The 23,799-nt window shown below is 51.5% G+C and overlaps 2 protein-coding genes and 1 long non-coding RNA gene across 9 annotated transcripts in view; 2 read left to right on the plus strand and 1 right to left on the minus strand.

The window, feature by feature from the left end:
• The window catches only part of ANAPC1 (anaphase promoting complex subunit 1), a 33,599-nt gene extending 24,215 nt beyond the window's left edge, over window positions 1-9,384 (plus strand). For 3 of the 4 annotated variants that reach the window (XM_055816237.1, XM_055816238.1, XM_013297278.3), the window contains exons 34-47: window positions 318-394; window positions 632-722; window positions 816-869; window positions 1,177-1,370; window positions 1,747-1,833; window positions 2,375-2,492; window positions 3,336-3,413; window positions 3,854-3,921; window positions 5,535-5,673; window positions 6,054-6,140; window positions 6,737-6,832; window positions 7,181-7,379; window positions 7,859-7,993; window positions 9,030-9,384. In XM_055816237.1, coding sequence (XP_055672212.1) covers window positions 318-394; window positions 632-722; window positions 816-869; window positions 1,177-1,370; window positions 1,747-1,833; window positions 2,375-2,492; window positions 3,336-3,413; window positions 3,854-3,921; window positions 5,535-5,673; window positions 6,054-6,140; window positions 6,737-6,832; window positions 7,181-7,379; window positions 7,859-7,993; window positions 9,030-9,145 — 1,539 coding nt within the window. In that variant the 3' untranslated portion in view covers window positions 9,146-9,384. Of the gene's footprint in view, window positions 1-317; window positions 395-631; window positions 723-815; window positions 870-1,176; window positions 1,371-1,746; window positions 1,834-2,374; window positions 2,493-3,335; window positions 3,414-3,853; window positions 3,922-5,534; window positions 5,674-6,053; window positions 6,141-6,736; window positions 6,833-7,180; window positions 7,380-7,858; window positions 7,994-9,029 lie in introns of those variants that run through there. The other variant, XM_055816240.1, reaches the window with a different exon arrangement.
• A 2,038-nt stretch (window positions 9,385-11,422) lies between these two features.
• Window positions 11,423-23,799, plus strand: part of LOC114011477 (uncharacterized) — a 28,703-nt gene continuing 16,326 nt past the window's right edge. The window contains exons 1-3 of one of the 2 annotated variants that reach the window (XR_003553381.2): window positions 11,423-12,122; window positions 18,061-18,186; window positions 18,393-18,433. This is a non-coding gene — a long non-coding RNA (uncharacterized LOC114011477). The remainder of the gene's footprint in view (window positions 12,123-18,060; window positions 18,187-18,392; window positions 18,434-23,799) is intronic. The other variant, XR_008749160.1, reaches the window with a different exon arrangement.
• LOC129785304 (uncharacterized) lies at window positions 12,500-21,094 on the minus strand. 3 transcript variants are annotated; one of them, XM_055816101.1, is made up of 5 exons: window positions 20,865-21,094; window positions 18,563-19,381; window positions 18,362-18,408; window positions 16,687-18,079; window positions 12,500-15,748 (listed from the first exon to the last, which is right to left on the minus strand). In XM_055816101.1, the coding sequence occupies exons 2-4, from the start codon at window positions 19,377-19,379 to the stop codon at window positions 17,765-17,767; spliced, it is 1,179 nt and encodes a 392-aa protein (XP_055672076.1). In that variant the 5' UTR covers window positions 19,380-19,381; window positions 20,865-21,094; the 3' UTR covers window positions 12,500-15,748; window positions 16,687-17,764. The 3 variants fall into 3 exon arrangements, with proteins under 3 accessions (XP_055672076.1, XP_055672075.1, XP_055672077.1); XM_055816100.1 differs by having other exon boundaries at window positions 12,500-16,488; window positions 18,563-21,094; XM_055816102.1 differs by having other exon boundaries at window positions 18,362-18,422; window positions 18,563-21,094.

The following is a 23,799-nucleotide window of genomic DNA, read 5'->3' on the forward strand; positions in this document are numbered from 1 at the left end:
TCTCTAGAGGTCTCATCCTATTCTGTTCTCTTTCATATTTGAATCCATACAGTAACATCATGTTTCTGACACAATCTTGCTGTTGTTTTAGAAATCTTTAAGGGACCAGATCCAGGAGCACTGAAAGGTGTCCCTTTTGGATCAGATGTATGATGGAGCAATAGCACGTGGGGGGGGGGGAAAAGAACAAGCCAGCTTTTTCTATGCCGGTGGAACAGACCTGTTTAGTGTCACTTAGGAACCCTCGATGCACAGAGTTTCAGTTAGTTAGTCAGTTTCCCCTGGATTAATTTTTCCAACTCTTATGTTTTTTATAGATCATAAGAGAGAACAGTATATCTCTTCATGCAACAGAGCTGCCTTCATCTGAAGACTTGAGTTTAGAAACACTGGCGTAAGTAACATGTAAAAAAATTCTTCCTCTGAAAAATGCAGCTGAACTATTTTAGAGAGATACCAGGGTGCACAAAAACCTCTCCCTTGATATTTATGGAATTTTACTCTCTGTTTTCTGTAAAGGGTAAGTCTGTCTTTTTAATTTCCCCTTTTTTTAATTATAAAGGAGTTTGTGATGCATATTCAGATGAGGAAAAGAAACATTTAGTCATTTCCTGTTTATGTTGCTTATTAGGCAAGCTCACGTCTACATCATTGCTGGAGCATGTTTGTCACTGGGATTTCGATTTGCTGGTTCAGAAAATCTGGCAGCATTTAAATGCCTGGTAAGAGGCTTTTAATTTTTTTCCTTTTAATTTCCATAGAGCTATAACTTATCTTTTGTATCTATTTTTAGTATGCATTTCTTTTCTTTCCAGTACAAATATGCAACAGACTTCCTGAAATGTTTGTCAGCACCAACAGCTTCAATAGTAAGTTTTTTTTCTAGTTTTCTCTCAATGAAAAGGAGGCTTTGTTGTGTAATGTACTTTGATAACCTTCACCAAAACATTAATGGAAATAAAACCATTCCTTTTACTTTTCTATATTACGTTTTACATTTTATTACTATTTAGAATGTGGCAGAGCTGAGAATCATTTTTAAGGACTTTGCTGGTTCTCCCCTCTCCCTCTTTCTGTGGAATGTGGTTTTTGAACTCTGGGGTAGAAAGCAGCACATTAGACTGACGTGTGTTTGACCACAGAAGTGTAATAGTGCTTTCCCTATTCTACTTGAAGACAGGTCACTATAATCTCGAAACATGTTTGAGCGTCTTGCTGCTTTCTCTCGCAATGGTGATGGCTGGCTCTGGAAACCTGAAAGTCCTTCAGCTTTGCCGTTTCATGCACAAGAAGACAGGTGGAGAGATGAACTATGGGTTCCACCTGGCTCACCACATGGCTTTGGGGCTCCTCTTTCTGGGAGGAGGAAGGTAACTTGCCATTTCCAAAGACAGGTGTTTTCTTTTCTTCTTCTTTCGCCTCACCTGCAAAAGCTGGAGCAGTGTGTGGTTTACTTGATTTTTTTTTTTTTATTTATTTACTTTTTATGTAACATATGGATGCATACAGCCCTCTTCTATTGCAAATGAAAGTCCTGTTGCCTTCTAGATACTGCATTACTTAAATGCCATGGGAATGTTTCTGGGTTGTGTTTATTTCCTACCACTAAGTGTTTATTTTGACTGCTGTAAATTACTTGCCTGGCTTTGCTACTTTCCTTCCCTGGAACACCAAAATATTTTGAGCACCTGTGCTAGTGGCCAGTGTCTGTTTGCACAGAAACTAATGTATAATGTTTTTCTACAGATACTCACTGAGCACTTCAAATTCTTCAATTGCTGCTCTCCTTTGTGCTCTGTACCCTCACTTCCCTGTTCACAGCACAGACAATCGGTAAGGGTTTGCTAGGGTTCATGTTTCCTTAAGCTCAATCTTCCTCCTACAAAAGATGTGATCTAGAGACAAATGCTCTAAAATTTTTACCTAGGTGCTCTGTAAATAATTTTTTTTTGCTTTACAAAAAAAACACAACAACAACAAAAAACGAAATAGAAGAAGTAAGTGAAGATACAAGATGAAGGTAGAGGTCTTTGAACAGTGAGGGAATGCACACAGGCTTGCTGAGGCTTTATGCTGCATTCCTGTGACTTGAATGTTGTCGTTCACTCAGCTGAAAAGATTTTCATGCAAGATCTGTGCATTTGTGACTCTCTACCGGTTTTAGTTAAGATTCATTAAGTCCTATTCTGTTAGCTAACCCATACGTGTAAAAAAAATCAACAACAACAAACCAAAAAACTACTACATTACTACAAATTTCTCTTTAGTTTAACAACACAGCTGTATCTGGTTATCGAGCTGTGTGTACTTAGGTATTTGGGGATTATTCCCGACCTGTACTGCACGGTGCTGAATCCTTTATTCACACACACAGGTACCACCTGCAGGCTTTGCGTCATTTGTACGTGCTGGCAGCAGAACCAAGGCTCCTGACACCTGTTGATGTGGATTCAAACACTCCTTGTTACGCGCTGATAGAGGTTACATATAAGGTAATGTGTCTGGGAGGCAATAAGGAGCAAAGGCCTTTGAGAAGGTGTGGGAGACAGCTGAAGACTCTGATGTACCAAAGATACACTATTTTCATTGTTGTGGCCAGCAGTCTTGGGTTTGTTTTCAAGTTGTGGTGGAGACAACCTGAATTCTACGCAAATAATTGAAGGGTTGTACTCGACCCACTCAAACCTTACATGTGCTTTGATGTCACCTTGAGAGCAGAATACAGGACAAGTTTCAGTCAAGTGTGTAATGACTGACCCAGGGTCATAGTCCTCTTTCTGAAGAGGAAGGACTTTCAAAGGCACAGAGGTGGTTGGAACCATCTGTGGTTTTAAAAGCCTTCTCCTAATTCTTCTGAAACGGACAACTTCATGTTTCTCCTTGGTGCTTGCATTATGTACCTTTTGGGGAAGATCCTTTCTGCGGGATTTATTTTGTACAGGCTTATGTGAGATAGGTGATGCTCATGGAAGCACTAAAGAAAGGATTCTTGGGATTTCAGGGGAGAAGAGATGCAGCATGGATCCCTTGTGGTTCTGCCAAAGAGTTCTGTGTGATTGTGAAATAGTTTACTTCTCAAACCTTCAGATTTCAGTTGAAACATGCCTGACTTGTGCAGTGTTATGTGTTGATCCATCCATGGGAAATACACCTTTAATTTAGGCTTGCATTTTCCTGGCATTAAAGGCAATGCCAAGTCATGTGTTTACTCAAACTTGGGAACAGAAACTGACTGACTTGTGCCAATGGAGCTGTTATAAATGAGATGCAAATTTTCTTTCTTTTCACACAAAAATGAGCTTTGCTAATACATGAATGCTGGTGGCATTTTGAAGGGCACACAGTGGTATGCAGAAACCACCGAGGAGCTGATGGCACCCACACTTCTTCCAGAGCTTCACTTACTGAAGCAGGTAAAGGAAGTCTCCCATTTTAATGAAGAATCTAATCACCCAGTTTTCGTGTCGCAAACAGTGCAAAAACAGAGACTTAAGTGACTTTTCACTGATTCCCTGGCCACCCTTAGCCAGACCTGCGACAACATTGTCCCATAGTAATGGCTCCAAAGACAATTCTGTCACTATGGAGCACGTGTTAAATAATACCACACGCTTCTATTTGGTCTTGATCATAATGCTTTCAAGATCTGATGCAGCAGGGAGTTCCCTGTGCCAAAAAGCTTTGCTGTAGGAGACACAAAGCTAGGTGCTCTTCCTTCAGTTTTCTGGGTGGGTAGCACTGTAAAAGGGCACATGTTCTTGTAAGGGCCCAGAAAGAACTGTAGGCCTGTGTAGAAAACTCCTAATTTGATCATTCTGGTTATATCTAGTAATAAAAATGCTTATATTGACAGATCAGAGTGAAGGGACCACGGTACTGGGAATTATTGATAGATTTAAGCAAGGGAACAAATCATCTAAAGTAAGTATTCTTTATAATACTTAACTGAATAACGACTTTGTAATATTATTTTATTTAAAAAAAAAACAAAAAAACTCCTGCACTTGTAACACCTACGTTTTGGAAAGAAGTCTGGGTTTGATCAGTTCACTGTTGTGCATTTGACAGCACTTTAGGGTGAAGAAAGAAACTGTGTAGTTGGTTTCACCTATTGATGTGAATAATTCATGCAAAAACAGGGCAGGGGAAAACCTGATAGTAAAAACCGCAGATATTGGCAGTGGGATTGAGCAGTACCAGAAACTATCTTAAACTCATGGTTTTAGTTTAGTTTTGAGTTGATGTGATGTCATGTTTCCCAGACTGTTGATACAGTAGTTAGCTAACTGTTACTGCTTTGTGAAATACTATTTTTCTCATGTTACGTGAAGTATACAAAGTACTACTTACTGCATTTTAACTCTCCGCTGGGCAACTGTGAAAAACAGAAATCTTACCGGAATACAGTATCTGTGGGTAAAATCATTCTCATCTTTGCATTTAACAGCCTACAGTGTCACTTGTTGCTGTGAGTAGTTCAGAAGAAGCCAGCTGCATCTTTCACCAGTAACATGTTTTTTCTAGTTCATTTAAATGCCACTATTGAGATTAAATTAGGCACTACAATGCAGCTTCTATTGTTCCGTGCCTTTAAAGATAACAGGACTGAGGCAGAGTGCAGATTCCTGCGGATCAGGAGGCACGTGCTGATGCATCTACCACACCAGAACTGGCAGAGGCCAGCTTTGCTGTCTGGCGTTGAGCCTTTACCACACTTGAGCACTTCTTTGTCCAAAAGAGCCTTCCTGTGCTGCCACAGCAGAAACCAGCGTGGGTGACTGAGGAACTTGCTGCCTTTGGGACCTACCTATTCTCTCGGTCTCCAGATGCTTTGAATCTGGCAGCTCTCATGTCACAACATCTTGTCCTTAGCCCTTCATAATGGTAGGGACCTGGCTGGCAGTGTTCTGCAGATAAATACACGTGTGAGAGACAATTTTCCCTGCTGCTGTATTGTTATGCTAGGGAGTTAGTTTCAATACATATAATTTAGTTACTTTAAGGATGCTGGGTGCCTACAGTTAATGGTGCAGCTGATACTCTGAGTCAGGTAAACATGCAGCTGCTTTGCAATAGTGTAATTTTGAACTGCTGCACACTTCTGGTTTTAGGCTTGGTCAGGAATAACAGAGGTTTGTTGGGTTTGTGTTTCTTTACACGGAGAAAGGCCCATCACAGCATGCCTTTAAAGTTGTGAATACCAACTTGGGTGGTTTTCCTTGGTGCTGGGAGCTTATCCTAGAGGAGTCTAACAAGAACCTGCAGTGGCTTCAGGAAGCTGTATTCCTTATATCAGTAGGGCTCCGTCCCTTTTTCATCATCATTGCCTGCCATCTCATCACCGTTTGATAGCAGCCTGCCCTGAAAATATCAAGATTCCTATCTATATGCAAGTGGGGCAGGGTTTAAATCATCAGGACAAAGCCTAAACAGGGATATTGGCACATACGGGCTGTTGGAGTTCATGTTTTCTTTACAGGTCTGCCTCACTGTGTGTATGTATCAATTTAAAGTAAGCACCATTGTTATTTCAGATCAATTCTTTCAAAGGGTGGTGTCTTGTACGTGAAACTGAGAGCTGGGCAGCTCTCCTACAAGGAGGACCCGATGGGCTGGCGCAGTCTCTTAGCACAGACCGTTACTCACCGAAACTCTGAAGCTCGGGCATTCAAGGTATTGCTCCCAAACTAGTTTCCTGTCGGGAATTCTGTCTGCTGAGGGAAGCACAGCAGGTCGTGCTGTGTTTACTTACTTCCAGCACCTAGCTCTGCCGCATGGTTATGAGTACTGAAGTTACTTGCTTTGCCTGGGGGAGAGGAAGTCTGGCAGCTTTCACAGGGCACGCAGCGAGCTCAAGCTAAGAGCAGCTACGTGAATGTACGCTTGTCATGGGCAGACACGTTGGATGCATTTTGCCCATGATGTGCTTTGTGTAGGTTACAGTCGTCTTACTTGTGTGTTGGGGAAGGAAGGACTGGGTATAAACTGCTATTACATTTGTGCAGTAAACCAAAAAAGTTCATTTTAAGAGTGTGTTTTAATCTGTTTTCTAGCCAGAAGCAATTTCAGCTTTCACTTCTGATCCTGCTCTGTTTTCATTCGCTGATTATTTTTGCAAACCAACTGTGAATATGGGCCAGGTATGATGGCTAGATGTGGACTAGCATGGTTTCTTGGTTGTATGTATAAAAGGTGGGGAAAAACCTATGTTAAACAGAGGAACAGAATTCAGTCCTTCAAATAGTGGGGACAGGGAAATATTCTAAGGGTTGTTTTGTAATGCAAAGGTGTAAAACAGCATTGACCCTGTACATTTTGTTGGTTTTGTTTGCGTTCTTTTGGTTTGGTGTGGGTTTTTTCCCATTTAGTTACATCACAGTTGCTGCTAGTTGTGTACACCAGTTGTATTCATTGTAGACTGTGTTTAACAAATACTGAGAGCCCTGTTCAGTCTCCTGAAGCAATTAGGTGAAGTCACTGCAGAAGGGTTAGGGTGTTTTGCACTGTATTTCTTTGCATGAAATGACTTAAGAGAGGGAGTAAAATACAGCTGTATTATGCATAGTTTTCATAAGCCCAAGAATGAAAGCAAGCTGTGTAGCATTGTTAGCTATCATTAATTTATGTAATGTCAGTGCATGGGTTAACTTTAATGGAAGGAAATGTGAGCAATGCAAGAACCTGAAATAAATCGTACCTAACATGTGTGCTTTGTTAAACATGTGTCTTTTATCAGAAACAGGAAATCCTGGATCTTTTCTCTTCAATTCTTTATGAGTGTGTTACCCAAGAAAATCCAGAGATGCTGCCCACATACATAGCAATAGATCAGGTGGAGTAAACACTTTTTTCTTTTTTTTTTTTTTTTTGTCTTTATGCTTTGGCAACGGGTATTGTTCATTGCACGTGCTTTTATGGTGAACAGAAAGGAAGGACACATATTAGTAAGGCTACAGGGAGGTGGCAGAGATTTTAAAAGCAAATTGGAAAATAGTCTAAGGTAATGAAAACTGAAATTACTCAAGAAACATTAGCTGGCAGTTTTTCTCAGTAGGTGCTCGGAAGGGCAGCCCTTGGCAAGGCGGGGCTTGAAGATTCATTTACTTCATGCTTGACAGCAACGTTTCTTTCCTCCTCCAGTTCACATTCTCACAGTCACTTTGTATTTCCCCTCTGCTAGGCTGTGAGGAGATTAGAAAGAAGAGAAATGTCAGAGACGTTTGAGCTGTGGCAGATAAAGCTGGTGCTAGAATTTTTCAGTTCCAGAAGTCACCAGGAAAGGATGAGCAGGAATCCAAACCGAGGACTCTTCATGAACTCTGAATTTCTGCCTGTGATGAAATGCACTATAGATAATACTTTGGATCAGTGGCTTCAAGGTATAGAGAAGCTAACTTGAATCCTACGGCCGTGATCTCAGTTTAGCCTTCTTGCTGATCTGGGTTGACTTTTGTCTCAAATGTACTGAAAGATGGTAACCGAAGGGAAAGCACTTGTATGTTATCATGAAACAACGTGTTTTGAGCGTAGTGCGTTCCATGTGAAACATTCACTGTTTGACTGTATTGGTGGGAAGTTTAGTTGATGTGGAAGGTTATGTTTCCTAGACAAAATGCTTTCCTAACGTCACACTGGGAGAATTTTCTAGGAGCAAAAGTGAGGGGTGACCACAGCAGGGAACAGGGTGGAGGGTGGCCATGGCAGAAGGAAGATTTGCAGACGAACCCCTAGCCCACCTTCTGTGGGGAGACGGAGACTTTTCAGCGGGCTTTTTCTGTGAAAATACTGTTGGTCGTGTCTTTCTGTTTCCTCCCACAAATGCTCCCTAAATTTCATCAGTGTGTCTTACATATTGCAGCTGGAGGGGATGTCTCTCTGCATTCCTACCTAAGTGGGCAGCCCACGGAGGAATCTCAGCTGAGCATGCTGGCTTGCTTCCTGATTTACCACTCAGTCCCGACACCAGGTCAGCTGGCAGCTGGAGGCTTGGAAGGTAAGGCTGGAGTACCAGGCAGCGCTCTGAATTGTGTGGAGACACGGTTCTGGCTTGGCCCTGCATCCTGAGAGGAGTGTATCCTGTAGATTATGTGACAGCGTGCATTTCCTCTGAAAGCTGTTCCGTCCATTTTTATTCTTTGTTAATCGTCTCAAGTCTAGACAGAAAAGGTAGAAACTTTAAGCAGGATTAAAGAAGCCAGAATAAGCCTATATTAAAAAAAAGTCTTAGTTTCTTCCAGTCCTGCAGGTAATATGTTCTCGCAGGCAGCAGGACCAGGTAAGATGAGCTGTGACAGGGAAAAGTGTACTTGTTGGGCTAGCCATATCCCCAATGTCCCTAAATCTTTTTCCTGTAAGTACCTAATCAGAGCAATTGCCCACTCTTCTAGGTTTCCAGCAGCGGTCAGATTTGGGTTCCAGGGAAATTCTGGGTCCTTTCACCAGGCAGCTTTTTCTTGCCCTCCATCATCTCAACCTGGGGATAGACCAATCCTCCTCTGCTTGCCTATGTTTCTCGGGTTGCAAAAGAAATGCAACTGGGCTTTGATTTGGGGAACTCCCAGGCTTGCTTACGGTTATGACACGAATGGTACCACCTCCATGGTGAGAGGAATCTGTTGCTAAAGGCTTCCCAGTGGCCGCAGCCCCCAGCCTGGGGGTCCTGTGCCAGCAACAGCACCCTGAGCGTGCAGGCTCCTGTGTCTGGTTTTGGATGTTTTCCAGTCAGGTACCTGGGTATCTGTTGAGGTCAAAAGACCTTTATGGAACTCCTGGGTTTCTGTGTCCTCTCCAGCTGTTACACGCTTTTGTTCTGGGAGCTCCTGCTACATTAATGGAATTTGGGATTTCTTAAAATTCTAACATAAAAATTAACTTTTTGACCAGCACTGCAGCAAAATGAATAGCAGTGAGCACATCTCCAAAGATCCACTCAGAATGCTGGCGAGCTGTCCTTCTTCTGTTGACTGTTCTTTTATTGGACAAGTTATACCTGTTCATGCTCATTTTCTTCCTTTCTTTAATCTCTTTAGGAAGCACGAACTTCTCTGAGCTGCTTTCCAAGTTCAAACAGTTGAATATGCCGGTTCGTGCGTTACTAAGGCTCGCTCCTCTGTTGCTTAGAAATCCCCAGTCCATGGTGCTGTAGGTCCATGACATTCGTTCTGTGTGCGGTTACTGACCGACAGAGCCAGCTATATGTTGTTTCGTGCTTTTCAAAAACATACAGGTAAAACGTACTTAATTTTGTAACTTCTCAAACAACACAAATTTCAAACTTGTCCCCGGATGTGGTGACTATGACCAGGAGTTATTTATAAATTGTTACAATGAATTTAAAAAAAAATTGTAAAGCTGAACTAAGAATAAATTTACTTTTGTAACTAAGGATTGTTTACAAATATGCCTTTTTGTGGAGAATTCTGAAAAAAAACCTTGGCTGGGAACCATACGGTTTCCTTGGTTTTATAACTTTTTTGCTTGTGATGTATCTTAATCTGCTTCACGTGGTACTGTAGATCCCAGGAGACAGGCAGCCCAGAAGACACCAGACTTGCTTTTCCGCTTGGGTCTCAGGCTGGAAGGGAAAGCAAGCCACCTACCATGCTGCTCGCATCATGCCAAGTATGCTTTTCAAGAACTGGCATGATCTTTCAGTCTCATTCATGGGATTATTTTTTTTTGTACGCTTATGGAGGAGATGTATAGTATCCTTTGAAACATACTCTGTAAGTATAAATTGCTCTCTTCCGACTCATCTGCAACATACTCGCTACTGCACTGTTTACATCTTTTCTTATTTTTTTTTTCTAATCTTTGTTCTGCAATTAGTCAGTGGCTGCTGAGAAAACACCTGCCTCCACGATGTTACGTTATGTCTGGGCAAGAACTGAAACTGCTTACAGACAATTTAAATAATTGGGCATTCGTTTGTGTTTCCTTCATCTCGGCTGTGATGCCTTATGCATTTCCCCAGAGCACTGAACTTGGAGTGTGGCTGGTTCTCTATTTGTTCTGGGCGGGCCAGGCACTTAATTTTTCATTTAAAAAAAAAAAAAAAAAAAAGTGGAGTTACTCCAATAAAAGCAGCCAGAGGTTGAATGATTACTACTAGAAAAGCAGCCAGAGCCAAGCTGTTGGACTCTACGTTTTCTGAAGTTTCAAATTTGATCTTATTCTGTGAGACTTGTGCTGGTCTTGGTCCCCCTTTTTTTTTTTTTTTTTTTTTTTCTCCCCAAACCCTCAAGTAGGGAAGCCAAAGGATTTTAGGGAGGGGACAAATGGATGGAGGAGGACAGCTAGGAGTGATTATGCAGAAAGCAAAAGTAGAAAAATTTTACAGACCTTCTAAATTTTATTGAAAAGAATGTGTTTAATGTGTGTTAAATAAGGTTTTCAGTTGGTTAAGATGTCCTGAAGGGAGGACCTGAGCTCCAACCATGTGGAGCCTGTGACAAATCCCAACCCCACCCCTTTTTTTATTTTTTTTTTTTTTAAGCTGTTCAGAGGTTGATCTCATTTCCTTGGGAACCCACATAGGAAAGTCAGTGTCTTGTTTCAGGGGAGGTTAAGTCTTTAACCAAGGTGATGGGCAAAGCTCCGAGCTGAAAGGCAGCTGCTTGGGAGCCGTAGCTGGGATGCCTGTTAGGGAGGAGCTGGCACAGCTCCCTGCGTTGTGACGGGGGTGGGGGGGGGGGGGGGGGGGGTGGGGGGTGGGGGGGTGAGCGGGTGGATTCTCTCCGCAGGCAAGAGCTGCCGCCAGTGTCCTGGGGGCGATGGGCTCCCACAGCCTGCTGCTGGCTCCAGCTCAGGGCAGGGGTGGCAAAAAAGGATGAGCCGGCCCACAACAGGCTCGTGGGTGGAGCAGCGAGCGCAAGAGGCAATCAGATGTGTCCTGGGGGAAGTTCCTGTACCGTGCACAGGAGATGTCCTGGGGTGAGGGTTTGCCTCGAGATTTTGGAAAGGGAGCACGTTGCAGTGCCTCTCTGACACTTGGAGCCCAGAGACATTGCAGTTTAGGTTGTGGGATTTTTTTAAAAAAACAAAAAGAACTCTTACTCCAAAAGTGCCATTTTTGTTATGTGAATTAAACAGATCTATTGACAAGTAAGGAGAACCTGTGGTCCTGGCCGCTCCTTCCCCAGGATGGCAGTTCGTGCCGGGCTCAGGGCTGTGCACACTCCCTTGCAGCTCGGAGAAGTATTTTTCTTCCTCCTAAATTGAGGAAACGTGAAGCATTAAGCACTCACTTCCCAAAACAAATGTAACTGTGCTTTCCCCAGCTCTCCACCCCTCGCTTTTCTGAGGGCAAATGTATTTCAGCTTCCTAAAGCTGTCCGCCCCCCCCCCCCCTTTCCCAAACAGCATGCATCGTGCAGGTTTATCTGTTACTTTTCTGCCCTGTGCGTGCTGCAGGAGGAAGAGCAGAAAATGCTAATGCTGGATATTGAGTGAAAAGCTGAGAAGCCTGGACTGAAGGGTGTGCTCATGCCTCACTCCCCTGCATAAATGGGGTTTTGTCCTGAGTTCAGAGGAGTTCTGGACAGCAGTCTGGTGCCAGGGGGCTGTGGTCTGGCTGCCATGAGCCTAACGCTGCCTGGTGGCTTGGCGAGCTGGAAGATGAAGATGCATTTGACCACAGACAAAATGGACAAGTAGAGCAGGCTTTATGCAAGCCCCTGTAAGGGGGTGCAAAGTGCAGCTCCTCTGGGGCTGGAGGAAGCACCTCCCCGTGCAGCCGGGGTTGGGATGCTCACAGGTCCAGCCTGACGCCAGGAGCACAGCGTGCCCTGGGCAGGGCTCTACCCTGCCTGCCATGGCCAGGGCCTTGGGTAGGAAGGAGAGTGTGTGGGTGTGCGAGTGCGTGTGTGCATGAGCCTTGCGAGCTGCATGAGGTCAGGAGCCGAGAGGCTTCCTGTTTCCTTTTTAAGGTTTAACAGAATTTGAAAGCAGCCGCCGCCACGACCTGGACCAATGATCTGGGCAGAGCAGCGGGGGAGTTTCACCTCGGGGTGCCTGGCGCCCGTTACAAATGCCAGCTCCGCTCTCCCAGCCCCACGTGGAGCCCCCAGCTCCCTCCAGCCCTGGGGGGCCGCCTCAGCCCCGGGCTCCCCCGGCCTGCCAGGGTAAGGTGCTGTTTACTGCTGCGGGCAAGGCTTTGCAAGTGGTTTGAAATGCTGGTTACTTTAGCTGCTGGCCATAAATTGCAAAATAAATAATTATATATGCGATAGATTTTGCAATGCCTTCTGCTCCTCGCGCTGCCGTGTGTTGCTTGGGCCAGGCTCTTGGAGGGTGAATATTTTACATTTTGCATATTTAAACTGAGCGCTGGCTGCTGGTTGGGGTTCAGGCTTTGCCTCATCCCACTGCAGGTCCGTGGGTCGTGGGGGGGGGCTCTGCGTGGGGAGCCCTGGCTGGGGGCGGGGGGCAGTAGGAGGGCTGCGGGGGTACCCTGGGAGGTGCAGGGTGCAAAGCAGGGGTAGTCTCAGCACCTGGGGACCCCCCTCTGCTCAACAGAAAGGGGTTCCCCCCCCTCCCTCCTCTGCATCTCCTGGCATCCCAGCCCCTTGAAGCCTCCCCCAGCTCCCTTGCAAGCTCTTGCTCGCCCCTACTGCAGGGGGGTGAGCACCCTGCTGGCAGGGGAACACCCCCCCCCCATCCAGCCCCCTGGCGAGCCCTAGGCTGGGGGGTCCTTGGGGCAACCCTGGGACCTGCCTCTGGTCTCTGCCTTCGGGTGGGAGCTGGGCTGCTGGGCCCCTTGGGGGCTTGGCAGAGGGCAGCAGCTCTGCTCGGGCACGGCACGGACATGGGGCAGACAGGAGGCTTGCTGCCACCCATCAGCACCACCTGAGGGGCTCTTGCTGCCACACTGGGGTCCCATGCCTGGGTACCCGCGGGCGGCAGCTCACGGCTGGGCGCCTTGGCGTCATGCCTCGCTACCCAGAGTGCTTAGTCACCTTTCTGGGCTTTTATTTTTACGTCGCGCTCACAAGCTGTTTGCATGCTCTCCCCTGGGCTTTGGGGAAGCAGAGGCAGCAGTGAGGTGTCCTCCTGCCACTCCCGGGGTCCCACCACCTGGCACCTGCCCCTTTATGCCATGGGGAGGAAATGCACACACACCCCACCCCACCCCTGCTACATCCCAGACCCTGCTTGCTTGGGGTCCCTCCCCTTTCCTGATGGCTGTCCTGGACCGGTGGCTCTGCAAGGGGTTGAGCAGCTCAGGGGTGCCTGCAGGAGCCTGGGTTCCCCCCTCCTGCCCCCTCCCTCGCTCGGCTTTCGGCCTCGGGGGCACCCTGTGGCAGTGTGTTCCCCCTCCAGCCCCACGCAGGCTGTTTCTTTTCCTCCTTGGTGTTTCTTGGCTTCTAACCCCCATCGCTGTGTGCCTTTGGTGGTCGGGCTGGGGTGGGGTGGAGCACGGCATCTCCAGCGCATGCATGGACCCGTGCGCTGTCCCAGGGCTCTGCCACCGGCCCTGGGGATGGAGGTTCCCCGGTGCGGTGGTCTTGTGGCCGCTGGAGCACGGCGCCCGTTCATAACGGGCCTGCCCCGCCGCCTTCCCGGCCGAGTTCCCTTTTTCAGCTGGGGCACGCAGCCTTGCGGCAGCACAAGACCCTGTCGGCACCTCTGCGGGGCTCACGGCCGCCGCTTGGCCCCTGCCATCACCCGGCTGCATCCCGGGCGCCCATCGCTCCCTGGCACCTGCCGCCTCTTCCTCTTCCCATCTTGGGCACCGATGGGAGAATTAGGTGGTTGGGGGGGGGGGGGGGCAAATCCTGCCCACCGGGCATCACCTCCGGCCCTGGCTGCTGCGTAATCGCACGGCAAAGCCCTTGCTGCTCCTGCGGGCGTTTCGGTGAGCGCACTGCCCGGAGGCAGCTGCCAGCTCTGCTCAGAACTGGAGAAAAGTCACTGAAAGGTCTCCCGAGGACAGCCCAAAAACCAAAAATCCGGCGGGGATTTAATTTAAGAGCAGTGCAGCCACCTTCCATGACTCATGTAAATAGAGATGTTACAACCGGTGACTAATCCCCGTAGCACTTTCTGTGAATGTTTCATCTCCATTCAAGTTTCACATGAGTACTTTTCACAATTTAAAATAATAATAATAAAAAATATGGGCGCTTTTACAGGGAAGAGGGGAAGGAAGTGTTCTGGCTGGAAGTGGTGCGGGCAAGCGGGGGCTGCAGGGTGGGTTTTGGCTCAGTGGCAGATGTGGGGTGCCCGGTGGCTGCGGGTCTGCCCCGTTGTGCCCAGCGCTCGGTGGGAGGGCGATGGCTGCCGGCAGGGCAGGGGGCTCTGCTACCCGCCAGATGCGCAGCCTGGCCCGTGCCATGCCGGCGGGCTGAGCACAGCTCGGCAGTTTGGGGCCGGCTGCAGGTGGCGACGAGTTTTGGAGGGCTGTGGGGCCGTGGTGGCGGCCGGGGGAGTGACTCAGAGGCACTTCGGGGCTCTGTGGTTTTGCTTTCATGGTTTTGCTGTGACTTAGCGACTTCGGTTTTTGCTCTGCGGGAGGGCAGGTGCCAGCATGCCCGGCAAATCGGCCATCCCGTGGGATCCCGGCTGGCTGATAGGACGTTTTGGGGTTGTTGCTTTTGCCCGTACTGATTTCTGCAGCTGAGCGCCAGGGGAGATGCAGGCGGTGGCATCTCATGGCATGTGGGCCCTGGGGGACCGCATCTCCCCGGGGCAGGGCAGCAGGGACCTGGCATCCCTGCGGTGCTGCCAGCCGACTCAAGAGGATTTCCCTGCAAGGCTTTGTGCTCCAAAATGTGCTCAAAATAAAAGATAAACCCAAACCTCTTGCTGCTGCTTCTTCAAAGGCACCTTCACCCCACACTCCCTGGCAGCAGAGTCTGACAGGAAAATGAAGCCAAGGCAGCATTTCCACGTTTCTTTTCTTTTTTTGCAAATTTTCTTCTCTTTTTTTTTTTTTTTTCCACCCCAGCCCATGGCACTGAGGGCTGAAGCTCCATGACTCCAGTGGTTTCCCCAAGCAACTGGCACTGCTGATGCTGCCCCCCTCCGCGCACTGCCCTGGGCCCAGCTGGATGAGTTTCCACCCCTTCAGGGCTGCTTATTTTCTTTTAAGAAGGAAAATCAGATTTTTGACAATGACAAAAAATTACAAAAAAAACCCCAACCCCCAAAAAAACCAACCTCCAACCCGCAACCCCTTTTCTGCAGAAAACTCTGGCTTTCCATAAAGCTTGCAGCCGCATGCTGAAGAGGTCTGGGGGTTTCTGGCAAACTGGATTTTGAAGCTGGGCCAGCGAGCCAGCTTTTTCCAGGGAGATGCTAGTGGCTGCCAGCATATTTTCCATTTATGTTGCAGTATTGGGGGGAAGGAGGTGGGAGGGGAGAGGGTTGAGCATTTTCCAGCCACATGTGCATGTGCCAGCCCTCCTCCTCCTCTTGCCCGTGGGATGATTTCTTCCGCTGTCCCCCCAGGTAGGACATTTCCCACCGGCTTGTGCTCTGCTGGGGCAAGCTCCAGGGATGTCCCTGGGGAAGGCTGGATAAAGAGGACCACCCATCCCCCGGCTTTTTTGGGGGCAATATCCAAGCGTTAGGGGCCACGGCGCAGTGAGCGGCTGATGCAGCTGCCAGGTAGCTGGTGTCGGACTCCGCCGCCTCCAGCCCTGCGCAGCTCCTGGGTTCATCTGGGGGCTTGTGATCCCTCGAGTCCCAGCCAAGTTGGCCAGGAAACAGCACGCCGCTTCCAGCACCGGGCTCCCATGGCCACATACTGAAATAATTAGGGAGGAGGGATCATGCGCCGGTCCCTTGCCCCGCTTCCCTCTCTGCTTGCACAGCGCCTGCCCCAGCCCCTCGGGGCAGGGGACAGCCAAGTGTTCCCAGTGAGAGCGGGGGCTGGCAGCATCGGTGCTTTAGCGTGGATGAGCATGGATGAGCTCACCTACAGTTAGAGACTTGGTGATGGGACATGAAATGGCCCAAGGGCTGTGCGGGAATGTAGCAGTTCAAAGTGTCACAGGGGCAATGCACAGAAATATATAATTAACCCTCGAGTTCCCTCTAGACATTACAAATAAGCATCATCACCACAGCCAACCTCTTTTACGGGATGTTTCTGCAAGGGAGCGGCTGCGACATCTCAGTGTGGGTGACTTTTGCTTCTCGTATGAGAAATCGGTGAAAGCCACAGATGAGAACGTGAAGGGGCTGGTGTTTTTCCCTGGCCTGTGGGCGCTCGCCCTCATCAGATAAGCCAGAGCGTCAGCCGTCACCATCCCCGTGGCAGCTCCCTGGGGCATGGCCAGCGGGGGGGTCGCCCCAGCGCTGTGGCTGCAGGGGTTGCCACTGGAGTGATTGCGGCGAAGCAGAGGTTAGGAGCTGGTGGTAGCGGCACTGGAAGGGTTAAAGCCACCACTGAGCAGTGGGAACATGCTGGCTGGAGGCGTCGAGGGACCAAGGGCAAGGATGCTCCTGGGGATGCTTGGCTGGAGCGCTGGCGAGGCTGCCACACTGGAGAGAGGCATGGCCAAACCCTGCTGGATCCCAGCTGCGGCTGCAGCCGCGCTGGTGTAAACCCGTTTTTCAAATAGCACGAACTTGCGGAAGGTTCATTAAAGCAGTGCCCCCCCCCCCCCGTTACCCCCTTCTGGGGCTGTTCGCTGCCACCTGACTCATTTCTGAACTCCAGCTGAATCAGGGAACACAAACCTGCTCGTAAGCCATTTTCAGGTCGGTTCAATTTCTTGAAACACATAAGAACCGTACTCCAGGCCACGCCGAAATCATGCAAAACAGAAATTGAGTGTGAAAACCAGGGAGGAGACACACACAAGCAGGGTGACAGCCAGAGCCTGGCAGCGGGAGAGAGGGAAAGGGTGCCTTACTGGGCAGGGGAAGGGCTTGTGTGGGGCGAGCATCCCAGATGGGTGCTTGCCGGAGCTGTTCCCTGGGGAAGGGTTTCCATCACCTGCGTGACAGCCAGCAGCCTTTCCCGCAAGGTCTGCAGGGAGGTCATGGCTTTTTTTAGCCCATCTGCTAGGGATGGCAGGGGGATAACAGTGTCCTTCCCAGTGGGCAGGCTGGGAGAGCATCCAGGTGCCCGAGAGCTTGGGGGTGCTCTGCCCAGAGAGTTGAGGGGTGGCAGAGCCTCCTGCCACCCCCCGGAACCATGGGGTTTGGTGCCTGCATCTCATCCCCTGCTGCTGCCGCGGTCCCCATGGCTTTGGCTGCAAGCCCTGGGAAATGAGATTTTTCCCAGCAAAGGCCCTTCCTGATGAGACCCCCCCCGCCTTTCCCAACGGGTGTAGCCAGCTGCTGCGGGGGGAGCGGGGGTGCCCGTCGGCCGTGGGAAATCTCCCTCCCCGCGCCTCGACAGGGGGGTGACGGGCCCTATAAACCCGCCGGCACGTCCCGGCTGGGAGCTGCGGCGAGGCCAGGCCAGGTAGGGCGCGGGGGGATTGTTCGGGTCTATGAGGTGCAGGGGGTCCCCGCGCAGCCTGTCCCGCTGCCGTCAGGACCCTGAGTGCATGTGGGCTGTGTGGGCGGGGAGGCCGGGACCCCCGGCAGGGTGAAGTGGAGACCCTGAGCTTGAACAGGCTACAATTTCCCCTGGCTGAGGGACTTTTTATCTGCCCTAAGGGCACACGCTGTCCTTTCCCCAGTGTGGACCGCTCCCGCAGCCCAGGGAAGGATGCTAAAGCCTAACTTTCCTCTGCTTCCCCAGCATTCCCTCCATTATTTTGATTATTGCTTAATATTTAAGCATTAACGGTTAATTAATTAGTATTTAGGCATTAATGGCATTCAAGCAGAAACCACACGGGTTTGGGCTGTGGGCTCTCCCCAGAGGAGCTGATCTTAAACCCTTGTTGTTAAATGCCTGTAAAAAGGGAAGCGTGGGAAGCGGAGGGCTGAATCCCAGGGGCAGGGGTTGAGCATCCCACCGGTGGGCGTGGGGGGCACCGACCCCGGCACAGATCCACACTGGTGTAAACCTGGGGGCAAGGCGGGTGAAGCATCCACATGTGGGGCCCTGTGGCTGGCGTTCCCGTCCCTGCTGACGGAGAGCTCGTCCCTCCGCAGGCGATGCCCTGGCCCTCCGCTGAACGGCAAGAAGAGGTTTTTCAAGCACAAATGAAGAAAAGCCCGTTTCTGCCGCGGGGAGCGACCCTGCCAAGCTGGCTGGTGGCACCGGCGGAGGCAGCACGGGTGAGTTGGCCAGGGCACAGCTGTCCCGCTGGCAGCAGGGACTAGGGGGGAGCGGGGGGCTGTTATTTTTCCCCTCCTGATTATTTTGCCCATCGCTTAATGGTGGGCAGTAAGTGACATTTGTGCCCATGCAGCCAGTGCTTTATTTTTTTAACCCGGTCCCATGAAAACATACCCAGCTCCAGTGCTTTCTCTCCCTCTCGCAGGCGCTGGCTCTGGAGGCTGTGGGGAAGGAGCTGCGGCTGGGGTGAGTGTCTCCATGGGGTGTGTGGCACAGCTTCGGGATGGTCGGCTCGGGGTGCCCAGCGCACCCCGCTGGGTGCTGAGCCGGGGGGATGGCCCCGGCGGGGAGCCCACCCGTGCCGGAGCTCCTTACCTTCCAGTCCCAGGGCCCTGCTCCGAGCCCTGACAGCAGGGAGGGGGCTGCGGGTGCTGCCAGGACCCCGCGACCTCTGAGGGCATCGGCGGCGCTGCTCGGCTGCTGGAAACGTGTGTTTATTCGAGGCTGTGCAGTTCCAGTAAATGAAAGCAGGGCTGCTGTATCGCACGCCACGTGACGAGGGGTTTTGGTAACTCAGTGCCCGTTTAACAGAGAAGAAGAAAGGAAAAACCCTGCAGGGTGGCGGGAGGTGCTGTGCCTCGTGTGGGCTCGCTGGCCAAAAATGAGTCAGCAGCAAGCACGGTTGCTGCAGGAGAGGGGAGAGCGGCACCCCGGGATGCTCTTCCCCTTCTGCCGCAGTCCCTCCTGCTGCTGCTGCTGGTGCTGGCTTTGCTGGTGCTGGCTTTGCTGGTGCTGGCTTTGTTGGTGCTGGCTTTGCTGGTGCTGGCTTTGCTGGTGCTGGCTTTGTTGGTGCTGGCTTTGCTGGTGCTGGCTTTGCTGGTGCTGGCTTTGTTGGTGCTGGCTTTGCTGGTGCTGGCTTTGTTGGTGCTGGCTTTGTTGGTGCTGGTTTTGCTGGTGGTGCTGGTTCTGCTGGTGCTGGTGGTGCTGCGCAGGGCCATGTGGGGATGCAGTATCTCACCCGGGCATCAGCGTCTGCCTCTGCCCCCGCTTGCCTCGTCCCCTGGCAGAGGAGCAGCCTGGTGTTGGGTGCTGCTGAGCTCAGGGCGGCTGCACGAGTACAAGCGGGGTGGCCACCCCCGTGGCCTTTGGGTAGCCCATTTTCTCTCACTGGGAAGCGCCCAGGTGTCCCCATGCCTGCATGGCAGAGGAAGAAAAATGATTTTTGAATGGAGGTGCGTGTTAATCACGGAATCCTTAAACCAACCACAAAACCCACTTTTAAGCCTGAGCATGTGGTTGTGTTGTGCTGACAGAGGGGTTACTGGTGCCGGCAGGGCTGGAGTGCCAGGTCTGGCTTTGGTGTCCCCATCCTTTGGCTCCGGGGGTGGCAGGGGGTGGCAGCAGGGGTACAGGGGTAGGGCCCAGCCGGGGTCTCCATCGCCTGAGTCACGCCGCAGCCCCTGGGCTGGGCGCAGGTTGGTGATGCCAAGTTTTTCCAAACTCAGTATTTCTTGAGAATTTTGGCTCACGGGAATTTAAAAAAAAATGAAAATGCTCTGAATTAGGGCAAAGCTGAGTCTTTTTTAATCACCTGGCTTTGCCATGGGGCTGTAGTGGAGGCACCAGGGGAGCGGTGGGGACGAGGGCAGAGGTCTGCGCAGGAAAACGCGGAGTCATGGCTGAGGCGGAGAAACAGGAACCGCCTGGTTAGAGCTGACAGGGAAGTTGGAGCCCAGAGGAGCCGAAGGATCAAACCCAGGCGGGGCGCTGAGTCCCAAGGCGGGGAGGACGTGGGCAGCCAGGGCTGCGGCTGCCTCCCCACTGGCTCTGAGCAGAGCCCCAGGCTCAGGGCTGTGGCCAGCCCCGCGTCGGACACCTCCAGGGTGCCAAGCCTGGGGTTTGTGTGGCTGGGCTCACCCGGCCACCCCGCTCCCCTCCTCTGGGGTTGGAACCGTGGGTGAAGGCACCGGCATGGCTGGGGCTCACCATGCCCAGAGCGTCACCGGGAGAGGTGCAGGGATACAGGGAACTGGCTCTGGCTGGAAACCCCCTGCCTGCGCCGCCCCGCAGCCTCGCGATGTGCTGCTGTCCATCCCGCCATGTGCCACTGTGGCCCCCCGGGGGGCAGCTGCCCGCCGCCCCCTCCCCAGCAGCACGGCCGCACTGGGGGGAAGAGCTCCCTCGCACCGTGCAGTCTGGCGCACCTCGAAACTGAAACCAATGCTCCCCGTAGGTGGGGATTTCTCTCCATGTGTCAGCAGGGCGCTCCAGCCAGCCCCCGCCAACGCGCTGCCCGCGCCCCTGCCCACAAGCAGCTGGCAGGCAGGAGGGTGGCTGCCGCCCGCCGCCCACCCAGCCGCTCTCCCACTGCCATGCGGCTGTCGGGGGGCTCTGGCCAGGCAGCACTGCAGGCTGCAGCTTGGGGCCTTCTGGATTTCAGGATTTATTTAAAAAAAAAAAACAAACTTTGCCACTTGGGACCAAATCCCAGCACGAAGGTGCCCCTCCCTGTGCTTGCTGGGCTTTTCCACCGCACACGCAGCATTGGAATAAAGCGAGTCTCTTCCCTGGGTGTTGCGCTGCTTTGAGCAATTGCTAAATATTGGGTTTTCCTACCCATGTAGGAATTTTTCCATATTTTCATAACATTACTTCATGCCATACTTTCAAAACTCACGTTTATCAAGCGTGTATGTGGCAGATTTGACGGTGTGGTGTCTGGGGACAGCAAGAATGTCAGTCCTACTCCAGGTATTTTTTTTTCAATGCAATAAAATCCACGTTTGTCACTGTCGCTGCAGCTGGCAGCAGGTAGCTGGCGTCACCTCTTGCGTGTGTCAGAAATTTGGTTGCTAGAAAAACTGGGACATCCGAGTTGCCCGGGCTGGTGTGTGACGCGTGGGTCCTGGCAAACGCGTGGGTCCTGGCAAAACCACAGTGTTGTTCAAGTGGTGACGGGGCAGGCGGGGGGGGGTGGGGTGGTGTCTGGAGATTCCTGGTGAAGAAAGCACGAAATACGCTGGGGGCTGGGTTTGGGGTTTTTTTTGCCTTGGGTGCTGCTCAGAGGTTTAGGGGCAAGAGGCGTGCTCTCCCACACCGGCTGTCCCACACCGGCCGTGCTGTGTGCTCCCCTTCACTCTCCACGCGTGGAAAGGAATTCCCGGTGCATCCCAGCAAGTCATTCCCAAAGCGAGTGAGCGGGCGAGCTCTGCGAAAACCCCAAAGCACTTTCCTTGCTTTCAGTATCGCTCATGGAACGGCAAGGCAGGCGTGGCGGGGGGCTCGGCCCCGCGGTGGGTGCTGTGCCCTGGGTGCCACAGGACCGAGGTGCTCGGGCCATCCAGTCGCTCTGCAGGGGTTGACACGGGCTGTGAAACCTGTTGGGAGCGGTGCACCCTGCGGGGTTCCTCTCTTCACTTTCTTTTCTGACGTGCCTGTTTTCTGAGAGAGAGATTTATGTATTTTTTAATTTTTTTTTAAATCGTATGGGAACTCGGGGAAACCTCTTTGGATGCACTTTGCTTACCTCACTTGTACCAGACTGATTTTAATCCGCCCCCCCCCCCCCCCCATCACCTGCGATCCCCTCAGCCCCCGGGCTGTTTGCCCTTGCCCTGGGGCAGCTGGGCCGGGGGGGGCGGGCAGAGTGCGCCGTGCGCGGGGGGATGGGGAGCAATGAAACCAATTGGGGGCTTAATTAAAAAAAAATTTTTTGATAATGGGAAAAAAAAAGGGGGGGGGGGGTTGTTTGCCGGCGTTATTTGGGGTTCCGCGGGGCGCAGTTCCCGCGCAGGGCCGCGGGGGGGGCGGGGGGAAGGGGCGGGGGGAGGGGGCGGGCCCGGCCGGGTCCGCGCTGCTCCGAACCGCCGGCGTCTGCACCGTCTGCACCGCCTGAAATGTTTCCAATATTTCCATCATCTTCATCGCTTTCGTAATTTGAAAAATTTTTAACGTTCGACATTTTCATCGTTTTCATTACTTTTTAGTGAAAGTTTTTAGTATTTTCATCATTTAAACTACTTTGAACATTTCCAACACTTGAAATATTTTTAATATTTTCGATACAGTCACCATTTAAAATTTCTTGAACATTTTCAACGGTCAAAATATTTTAAATGTTGAAAATGTTGCTGCCAGAGGCGGGACGGTGGCTCCGGCCCCCCCGTGCCGCAGTTCGGGGGGTGGGTGGGGGGGTGGGGGTGGGGCGGGCGGGGATGGGGGCCACCTCGCCGGGGGTTGGGGGGGGGGGGGGGGGGGGGGGGGGGGGCGCGAGCGGAGGGCGAGCCCCGGCGGCGGCGGCGGCCCCTGCCAGAGGGGCGGGTCGGGAGGGCGCTGCGGGGGTTGCAGACAGGATGCCGGGGGTGCGGGGGGATGCCGGGGGTGCGGGAGGGATGCTGGGGGTGCGGGAGGGATGCTGGAGATGCAAAAAGGATACTGGAGCTTTGGGAAGGATACTGGGGGTGCAGAAGGTATGCTGGGGATGCAGGAGGGATGCTGGGGTTGCAGGAGGGATGCCAGGGATGCAGGAGGGATGTCAGGGATGTGGGAAGGATGCTGGGGATACAGGAGGGATATTGGGGATGCAGGAGGGATGCTGGGGGGTGCAGGTGGGATGCCAGGGATGCTGGAGGTGCAGGGGCGGATGCTGGCAGCGTGGGAGGGAAGCTGCTGAGCACAAAGCTGCAACTGCACATCTCGAGGGTTTTGGTGCTTCAGGATCTCAGAGGTGCTGCTCGACGGGAGGGTTTCAAAGCTCATTTTGTATTTCCTTGAGCTCGGCGATGTTGGTGAGGCCTCGCCGGCGCTGTGCTGTGTGGCAGGTGTTTTGCTGGACATGGGGGGACCCGAGGGCCCGCCTGGCGGGGAGCCCGTGCCAGCAGCCGGCAAGATGTGCCAGTGCACGCCGCTGCATGGACCGACTGCCAGTTTGGGCTTTAAATCCTCTTGGGCTGCACTTTCCTCATTTACTTCACTTGTACCAGACTGATTTTAATTTTCTTTTCCTCACCCCCCATCACTTTCGATTACACGCAGCCACGCCGGCTATTTTTTCCTTGCCACGGGGGGCGGCGGGGGCGGGATGTCGGTGCTCCTGAGGAAAAGAGGGGCAGTGGCTTTATAGTGCTTTAAAATTGTGCTTTTAAAGCGTCTTTTCTCTGCCTGCGTACTAGAGATGTCGAGCGATCTCAGAATGACTCAGAAAAGAGGGAATGGGCTTGCTGAAAGAAACCGCTGGGCTGCACGGGCAGGGCAGGCGCTCGCAGCAGCTCCCCACGATTTGAGGCCCAGCTGGCAGCAGCCCTGCCTCGCTGGGAAGGGGTAACACCGCCTCACCCTCTTTTTTTTTCTTTTTTTTGGAAAGTAAAAGAATTCGGTGCTTAGGAACAAATATGCGCATTGCAAATAAATGCACCCATTACAAATAAATGCATGCGTTGCAAACAAATGCAAACCTTGGGAGCAAATACATGCATTGCAAATAAATGTAAGCATTGCAAGCAAATGCAAGGATTGGAGATAAAAACAAGCACACTTGCATTTGACATGAACCATCACGGTGCCCTCTCTTGTGGTGCCATGCGAATGAGCAAAGCGTCACAGCTGGCAGTGGG

This window comes from Falco peregrinus, chromosome 11 (genome assembly GCF_023634155.1).
Source record: "Falco peregrinus isolate bFalPer1 chromosome 11, bFalPer1.pri, whole genome shotgun sequence".
Classification (NCBI taxonomy): Eukaryota; Metazoa; Chordata; class Aves; order Falconiformes; family Falconidae; genus Falco; species Falco peregrinus.